The following is a 9,525-nucleotide window of genomic DNA, read 5'->3' on the forward strand; positions in this document are numbered from 1 at the left end:
AGTGAGACTCCAACTCAAAAAAAAAAAAAAAAGATTAAAAAAAAGAGACAACATTAAAATAATAACAAAATTTTGGCCAGGCGCGGTGGCTCATGCCTTTAATCCCAGTACTTTGGGAGGCTGAGGCGAGGGGACTGCCTGAACCCAACGGTTCAAGACCAGCCTGCGCAATTTGGCAAGACCCTGTCTCTACAATAAGTCAAAATAATAGTTCGCTGGGCATGATGGCACGTGCCTGTGGTTCCAGCTACTTGGAAGGCTGAAGTGGAAGGATCATCTAAGCCCAGCAGGTTGAGGCTGCGGTAGCCGTGAGACTCCAACTGCGTGACAGAGTGAGACTCCAACTCAAAAAAACAAAAAAAAAAACCCACACAATTTCAAAATAAAATAGTAAAGTTAGCCGGGCACTGTGGCTCACAATGTAATCCCAGCATTTTGGGAGGCGGAAGCGAGAGGACTGCCTGAGTCCAGAGATTCGAGACGAGCCTGGGCAATCTGGAGATACCTCGTCTTCACAATAAATCAAAAAATTAACTGGCATGGTGGCAGGCACCTGTGGTTCTAGATACTTGGAAGGCTGAGGTGGAAGGATCACCTGAGCACAGCAGGTCGAGGCTGCAGTGGCTGTGAGCATGCCACAGCACTCCAGCCTGAGCAATGGAGTGAGATGCCTACTCAAAATAGTAATAATAATAAAATAGAGCAATAAAGTTAATATAATAGAAAAGGAAAGATTTTCTTAATTTTTTATATTAGAAAATAAAGTTTATTTTAAAACTAAATTAGAGAGAGAGAGAGAAGAGATTCACCTCTCCAAGGTAGGGGAGGGGACCAATGCCAGGAAACATGGCCTGGCCATAGCTCAAAGAGCACATGGTCACACTATAGCTTAGCAAGGCAAGGTGGCAAAAGGAAAGATTTTCATTGATTTGTAATTGGGTTTATAAACTACTAAGTTAATGAAAATACAGCAGAATTTGAGACGTAGGGGTTGCAATCCAGAACATGAAAGGAAAGGGGGGACCCTGACCTTCAATTTTATCACACTAGTACAATGTGAGGGTCATTAGCAAAGGAAGAGATGGCCCTTAGTTGCCAGAATCTTAAAAATTTTGAGCCAGAAGACATTAGAGGAACTATGTAGTCTAATCCCTTCATGATGAAATCTAATTTCTTAAATCTAATTTCTTAGGGAAAAACCATAGTCTAGTCAGGCCAATTGAATAAATGTCCAGGAACTCATAATTAGTGGCACTGCCAAACTAGAACCAGGATCCCTTGAATCCTAGTAATGACCTGTTTGATCACGGCAGACTGCATCTTTGGAGAGTCTGTGTAATTAACACAAAACTGAACTTTCAAGTCCAAGCTACCAGTCACTAAAATTTCAAAGGAGTTTTACTGCACACCTGTTAGGGCACAGACAAAAATAAATTGCAAATAATCCCTACAAGTACCCCTGAGGTCACTGGGACATCAGAACTAAACGCTATGATCACAATCCTTAAATATAAGAATAGTTTCCAAGTTTGCAGAAACCTCCTGATTTGCACTTTGTTCCAGAAATCATAACAGATAAACTCTGACAGTTCACTTACCCAGAAAGCACTGCATGCTGCCCAAGACAGTCCACAGACATTGCAGTTGCCTGTGAGAGAGCACACAGATTCAGTGGGGTCAGCAAACCCTGCTGGGATTGAAGACAGAAGTCCCTTTGGCTTTTCCTCCTCCCACCTCCCGGGAAGTCCCCAGTTTGCATCATTAGTTCTCCCTTTTGCCCCCTTCTAGTTCCCATCCACATTTCACAATCACTTTTGACCACAGGGCAGTTGCTATCAGGAACCCCACACACCAGGACTAAAGACAACCAAGCTGGCACATTCTAAATTGAGGAGACACAAGTCCTGGAGCCCTTAGGGAATCTGACTAGCTCAGAGAAAACAGCAGCTACTATGCACAAAGAGGAAATCTAACCTGGGACATTCCCCTCCTCAACACATACACATAAGACATCCACGATTTTCCAAAGGGCATGGACTCCTCCTCAAGCCATATGGAAGTACACAATATTCAAACACTATTCCCGCTGAATCCAAGGTCATATGCTTGTTACTGATATGCCCAGTTCACATTCAATCTGAAATTTCGAGTGCATTTTGCTGGTTTTCATTTCCCAGGTCTCCCAGTTCCTAGGGAGCTCTATCATTTCAGGATTCGATGTCTAACTCCCAAAAGACTGCACTGAGTCCAAAAAATTTGCATTCAGGTTGAAGTACAAGGCTGATTTGAATATTGGCAGTTATTGCCCTAAATTCTTTTATTTGAACAAGTTCAAATCCTGCTGCATTCTCATGAAACAGTTTGTGCCACTGGTTATTAAATGCTCTATAAATTCTTTCCAAAAGAGTATCAAAAGAGAAACCATCCTATACATCCTGCCACAATGACAAATCATGTTAAACAGAAATTCTTTCCCACATCCTCACTGACCTTATTTAATGGGTTTCTCACACTTGTCCACACCCAAGGAACATGTCATAGGTAATACTGGGGACAAGAAGCCAGAGTACTCTCACCGGAGACTGAAAAGTGATTAATATTCATCCTTCACTGCACTAGAGTCGTGAGCAGAGAAAGGCACAGCTGGAAAGGAAGGTAGTGAAATGAATGCCATTTCCAGAACTCCTCTGTGCAATTTATAGATTAATGGTATGAAAGAGGTCAGTGTAGTCTTTCTGGAGGGTCTGTGGTAAACAGAATTCTAAGATGGCCCCCATGATTCTGGGCCCCTAGTGTATACATACCTTTTCCCTGCTATTCAATACTAATCTAGGTACTGTTGTGAAGGGATTTTATAGATGTAATGAAAGTTCCAAATCAGTTGACCTTAAGACAGAGAGACCTGAAACAACCTAAAATGTTCATGGATGGATGAATTCTCAAACAAAATGTGGCACAGACATACAATGAAATATTATTCAGCCTTAAATGGGCAGGAAATTATAGCTGGGCACAGTGGCTCACATCTGTAATCCCAGCACTTTGGGAGGCAGAGGCAAGAGGACTGCCTGAGCCCAAGGGTTTAAGACCTGCCTGGGCAACTTGGTGAGACCTTGTCTCTACAATAAAAAAAAAATTTGGCTGGGCGTGGTGGTTCACGCCTATAATCCAAGAACTTTGGTAGGCCAAGGTGAGAGGATTGTCTGAAACCATCAGTTGGAGACCAGCCTGGGCAACTTGGTGAGACCTCATCTCTACAATAAAAATTTTTTAAAATATTAGCCAGGCATGGTGATGCATGCCTGTAGTTCCAGCTACTTGAAAGGCTGAGATGGAAGGATCACCTGAGCCCAGCAGGTCGAGGCTGCGGTGGTCGTGAGCACACCACTGCACCCCAGCCTGGGCAACAGAGTGAGAATTCTACTCAAAAAAAAAAAATTATGCTTAGTAAAATACACCAGGCACAAAAGGACAAATATTATATGACTCCACCTTAAAATAGGCAAATTCATAGAAACAGAAAGTAGAATAGAGGTTGCCAGAGTCTAGAGAGAGTAGAGAATGGAAAGCTATCGTTTAATGGGTAGAGGCTGGACACAATGGCTCATGCCTGTAATCCCAACACTTCTGGACGTCAAAGCAGGAGGACTGCTTGAGCCCAGGAGTTCAAGAACAGCCTAGGCAACATAGCCAGACCTCATCTCTACAAAAATTAAAATTAAAAATTAGCTAGACAGGGTGGCATGTACCTATAGTCCCAGTTACTTGGAAGGCTGAGGCAGAAGGATCACCTGGACCCAGGAGGGCGAAGCTGCAGTAAGCTGTGATCATGCCACTGCACTCCAGCCTGGGCAACAGAGAGAGACCTGACTCAAAAAAAAAAAAAAAAATATATGGGGACAGAGCTTCAATTTGGGATGATAATTTCAGAAGCAGGGAGGACTGAGAGTCCTAATATCAGCCCTTTAAATCTAAGTCTAGAGGTCAGAGGTAGGATGTCAGAGGTTAAAAAGGTGAGAGATTCAGGCTGGGCATGTTGGCTCAACCCTGTAATCCCAGCACTTTGGGAGGCTGAGGGGAGAGGATTGCCTGAGCCCAGGGGTTTGACACCAGCCTGAGCAACTTGGTGGCTTGTGCTTGTAGTTCCAGCTACTTGGAAGCCTAAGACCAGCAGGTAGACGCTGACTCAAAAAAACAAACAAAAGAGGTAAGAGATTCAACATATTAGCCATTGTTGTGAAGATGGAGAAAACTACCTGACAAGGACTTGAGAGTGGCCTGCAGGAGCTGAAGGAGACCATTTTTAGGAACTGAATTTTGTCTACAACCTGAATGAGCTTGGAAGTCAATTCTTCCTAAGTGAAGTCTTCAGATAAAGACACAGCTGGCGGGGATGGGGAGATACCTCTTATCAACAAGGGTGCCTGAACGAAGCATATTTGCATATCTAACCCTTAACTGTATCCCACAATATCATAATACAAAATATTTATTATAGCCGGGCTCGGTGGCTTAGCCTGTAATCCCGCGCTTTGGGAGGCTGAGGTGACTGGACTGCCTGAGCCTGCGGGTTCAAGATCCACCTGGGCAACTTGGCGAGACCTCATCTCTACAAAAAATCAAAAATCACGCCAGGCTCAGTGGCTCAGCCTGTAATCCCAGCACTTTGGGAGGTCGAGGTGAATGGATTGCCTGAGCCCGCGGGTTTGAGACCCACCTGGGTAACTTGGTGAGACCTCATCTCTACAATAAATAAAAAATATTAGCCAGGTGTGGTAGTGCACACCTGTAGTTCCAGCTACTCGGAAGGCCGAGCCAGAAGGATCGCCGGAGCCCAGTAGGTCGAGGCTGCGGTGGCCGGGAGCGGCCACTGCACTCCAGTCTGGGCAACAGAGTGAGACTCCAACTCAAAAAAAATAAAAATAAAAAATCAGCCAGGCGTGGTAGTGCGCACCTGTAGTTCTAGCTACTTGGAAGGCTGAGGCGGAAGAATCGCTGGAGCCCAGCAGGTCGAGGCTGCAGTGGCCAGGAGCACTCTGGTCTGCACTCTGGTCTGGGTGACAGAGTGGGACTCCAACTCAAAAAAAAAAAAAAAATATTGATTATAAAAAAAAAAAAAGATGCTACATGAAAAAAAAAAAAAACCACAGCTGGCCAATGCCTTGATTTCACCCTATACCAACAAAAAGTTAGCCATACAGGACCTGGACTTCTGACCTACAGAACTGTGAGCTAATAAGTGGGTGTTATTTTAAGCTGCTAAATTTGTGCTATACAGTAACAGAATACTAATGAAGCATGATTTGGCAATACTCCAAAAATGTCATGCCCTTTGACTCAGTAATTCTATCTCCAGAATCTACTGGAAAAAAAACAGCAAAAATTTTATGCACAGAGCTACTTATTTCATGTTATCTACAAGTAAATAATGCACATCTACAAAAGGGAATATTCTGGAAGCATTAAAAAATGACAAGATGCTAGGCGCAGTGGCTTGCATCTGTAATCCCAGCACTTTGGGAAGCCGAGGTGAGAGGATTGCCTGAGACCACAGGTTGGAGACCAGTCTTGGCGAGACATCATCCCTACAATAAATCAAGAAATAGGCCAGGTATGGTGGCACGTGCCTGTAGTTCCAGTTACTTGGAAGGCTGAGGCGGGAGGATCACCTGAGCCCAGCAAGTCAAAGCTGCAGTGGCTGTGTCAGTGCCACTGTACTCCAGCCTGGGCAACAGAGTGAGACTCTGACTCAAAAAAAAAATATTGACATGAAACATGCATTAGTCAAAACTGCAAATAAGCCGGACATAGTGGCTCATGCCAATAATCCCAGTACTTTGGGAGGTAGAGGCAAGAAGACTGCCTGAACCCGTGGATTCAAAATCAGCCTGGGCAACGTGGCAAGACCTCGTCTCTACAATAAATCAAAAAAACAAAAATAGCCAGCACAGTGGCTACGCCTGTAATCCCAGCACTATGGGAGGCTGAGGCAAGAGGATTGCCTGAGATCACGGGTTCGAGACCAGCCTGGGCAACATGGTGAGACCTCAGCTCTACAACTAATCAAAAAAATGAGCTAGGCATAGCAGTGCACACCTATAGTTCCAGCTACTTGGAAGGCTGAAGCAAAAGGTCCATCTGAACCCAGGAGGTTGAGGCTGTGGTAGCTGTGAGAGTGCTACTGCACTCTAGTCTGGGTAAGAGAGTGAGACTCCAACTCATAAAAATAAATAAATCTCAAAATATCAGAGGAACCCAGGCTCAGTGGCTCAGCCTGTAATCTCACGCTTTGGGAGGCTGAGGTGAGTGGATTGCCTGAGCCCGCGGGTTCGAGACCCGCCTGGGCAACTTGGCAAGACCTCATCTCTGCAATAAATCAAAAATCAGCCAGGCGTGGTAGCACGCGCCTATATTTCCAGCTACTCGGAAGGCTGAGGCAGAAGGATTGCTGGAGCCCAGCAGGTTGAGGCTGTGGTGGCTGGGAGCGGCCACTGCACTCCAGTCTAGGTGACAGAGTGAGACTCCAATTCAAAAAAATAAATAAATAAAAATAAAAATAAAAAACTACTTCTCACTGGGCTCGGTGGCTCAGCCTGTAATCCCGCACCTTGGGAGGCCGAGGTGAGTGGATTGTCTGAACCCAGGGTATTGAGACCCGCCTGGGCAACTTGGCGAGACCTCATCTCTACAATAAATCAAAAAATTAGACGGGCGTGGTAGTGCGCCTGTAGTTCCAGCTACTTGGAAGGCTGAGGCGGAAGGATCGCCGGAGCCCAGCATGTCGAGGCTGCGGTGGCTGGGAGCGGCCACTGCACTCCAGTCTGGGTGACAGAGTGAGACGCCAACTCAAAAAAAAAAAAAAAAAAATCTACTTCTCGGCCATTGCTTTGCTAGACTTTGGTGTGGTTATGTGCTCTTTGAGCTATGGCTGTCACCATGCTTCCTGGCTTTGGTCCCCTCCCCCCACCATGGGGAGGTAAATCTCTCTCCCTTCTCTTTCTCTAACTTACTTTTAAATAAACTATATTTTTTAATCTAACTTCTGGGCAATTATTTACATCCTAATCTGGTTGCACCCCACTTCTACTCTATCCTCTATCCTTCTAGGGTGGCTAAAGGGGGACCTGGGTACATAGTGTTCCCCACTTTGGGACCTTGAATCATGATTTAACTATTAATAAAAACTTACTGGAAAAGTGTAAAAAAAAAAATCTACTTCTTCATGAGCTCAGCTTTGATGATAGCTGTGTTCTTAAGCATTTGGTTTCACCAACCCAAAGAAACAGACCACATTTTATCAAAAGGAAGAAAGAGTCTATCATTTCTACAAACATAAAATAGAAGTAATGTAGTGCAGCAGAAAGGGTGTACATGGGCTTTGTAGGCAGAACTGAATTAAAACCTACTAGCCGGGCTTGGTGGCTCAGCCTGTCATCCCGCGCCTTTGGGAGGCTGAGGTGAGTGGATTGCCTGAGCCCGCGGGTTTGAGACCCACCTGGGCAGTGAGACCTCATCTCTACAATAAATCAAAAAATCAGCCGGGCATGGTAGCACATGACTGTAATTCCAGCTACTCGGAAGGCTGAGGCGGAAGGATCGCCGAAGCCCAGCAGGCCAAGGTTGCAGTGGCCGAGAGTGGCCACTGCACTCCAGTCTGGGCGACAGAGTGAGACTCCAACTCAAAAAAATAAAAAAATAAAAAATAAAATAAAACCTATTTTGCCCGGGCATGGTGGCTCACGTCTATAATCCCAGAACTTTGGGAGGCTGAGTCAGAAGGATTACTTGAGCCCAAAATTTAGACCAGCCTGGGCAATATAGTGAAATCTCGCCTCAAATTAAAAACAAAAACCCACTTCTATCACCTACCTCTTGGTTATGCAACAATAAAAAATGATCAAGTAAAGGCTGTTGTTGGCCTCTCACATTGTTAAAATTAGAAGATGCTTATTTTATTTTTTAGAAACAGGGTCTCACTCTATCATGCAGGCTAGGGTAAGTGGCGCAAACATAGCTCACTGTAACCTCAAACTCCTGGGTTCAAGCAATCCTCCCACCTCAGCCTCCTGAGTAGCTGGAAGTACAGCTGTGCACCACCACACTCAGTTAATTCTTATTTCTTGTAGAGGCAGGATCTTACTATGTTGCCCAGGGCTGGTCTTGAACTCCTGGCCTCAAGTGATCCCCCCACCTTGGCCTCCCAAAGTGCCATAATTACAGGAGTGAGCCACTGAGCTTGGCCAGAAGACACTCTTTAGTAGTTGTTGTACTGCATCTCCAGCAGCAGCAGAATCAATGATCCCTAAAGCCCTTGGCTTCTGCAACATGGCGTTCCTGGAACTCCTCCTAACTCTGGACCTCTTCCTAACCAATCCGCTTCTTCCCATCTCTGCCTTGTTCGGGCCTTCGGTAGTTGTAACCTGGATGGACTACCTGCCTGCCACCCACCTTGCTCCCTCCACGCTCAGGGCTGCTGCTGAGGCTAAGTCTAGTCAGGCTGCCTGCTGGCTGACACTCCCGTGGTGGCTCCCCATGGTCTGCAGGATCAACTACAACATGCTCAGCATGATACTAAAGATCACTTAAGGCCTCTCTTCTGCTCGCTTCTACAGCTCATCTCATGCCTCTCATCGCCCAAGTCATTCCCCAACCCTAGTGAATTATTTATAATAAATTTCTTCCAACCCTCCGAACTCAGCCAAGCTCTCTCTCATCTCTGGACATTCACTCCTGCTGCTTCCCCAGCCTGGAAGACTCATCACCTGGCCAAATCCTTCCTGTACTTCAGGATTCAGGGAAGACTCTTCTAAGAAAGTTTTTTAAGGCCAGGTGTGGTGGCTCAGGCCTATAATCTCAGCACTTTGGGAGGCAAGAGGATTGCCTGAGCCCACCAGTTAAAGACCAGTCTGGGGAACTTGGGGAGGCCTCATCTCTACAATAAATCAAAAATGAGGCAGGGGTGGTGGCACGTGTCTGCAGTTCCAGCTACCTGGAAGGCTGAGGCCAAAGGATCACCTGAGCCCAGTAGGTCAAGGCTGTGGTGGCTGTTGAGTGTACACTGCACTGCAACCTGGGCAACACAATGAGACTCCAATTCAAAAAAAAAGAAAAGACAGTTTTTTAGAACCAGCCCCTCTCACACACACTTAGTGAGTCAGCTATGGCTCCTCTGTGCTTCCACAGTACCCAGAGTCTCTCTATACATGGAAAACCCCAAAAAACTGGATTTATCTTATAATACAGGCTTCCCCTACTAGGTAAGAGTTCTAGAAACCCACTGACATTAAGGTACCACCTAGAGTTGTTGTAAGAGGCTATGTTTAGCTTCAGTGAATCTTCTGGTGAGTTTTTTTTTTCTTTTTGTTGTAGGAGTCTCACTGTCACCCAGGCTGGAATGCAGTGGCATGCTCACAATCATCACAGCCTTGACATGCTAGCCTCTGGTGATCCTTCCGTCTTAGTCTTCCAAGTAGCTGAAACCACAGGCATGTGCCACCATGCTCAGCTAATTTTTTTTTTTTTTTG

General features: G+C 45.5%; 1 protein-coding gene across 1 annotated transcript in view; it reads right to left on the minus strand.

Annotated features, from left to right (window-relative positions):
- WDR59 (WD repeat domain 59) overlaps positions 1 to 9,525 on the minus strand; it is a 121,918-nt gene that overhangs the window by 100,581 nt on the left and 11,812 nt on the right. The window contains exon 2 of the mRNA XM_008067730.2: positions 1,599 to 1,648. Within this exon, the coding sequence (XP_008065921.1) occupies positions 1,599 to 1,648 (50 nt within the window). The remainder of the gene's footprint in view (positions 1 to 1,598; positions 1,649 to 9,525) is intronic.

The sequence above is a fragment of the Carlito syrichta genome, unplaced genomic scaffold (genome assembly GCF_000164805.1).
Source record: "Carlito syrichta isolate Samal-C Ts95f unplaced genomic scaffold, Tarsius_syrichta-2.0.1 Scaffold309739, whole genome shotgun sequence".
Taxonomy (NCBI): Eukaryota; Metazoa; Chordata; class Mammalia; order Primates; family Tarsiidae; genus Carlito; species Carlito syrichta.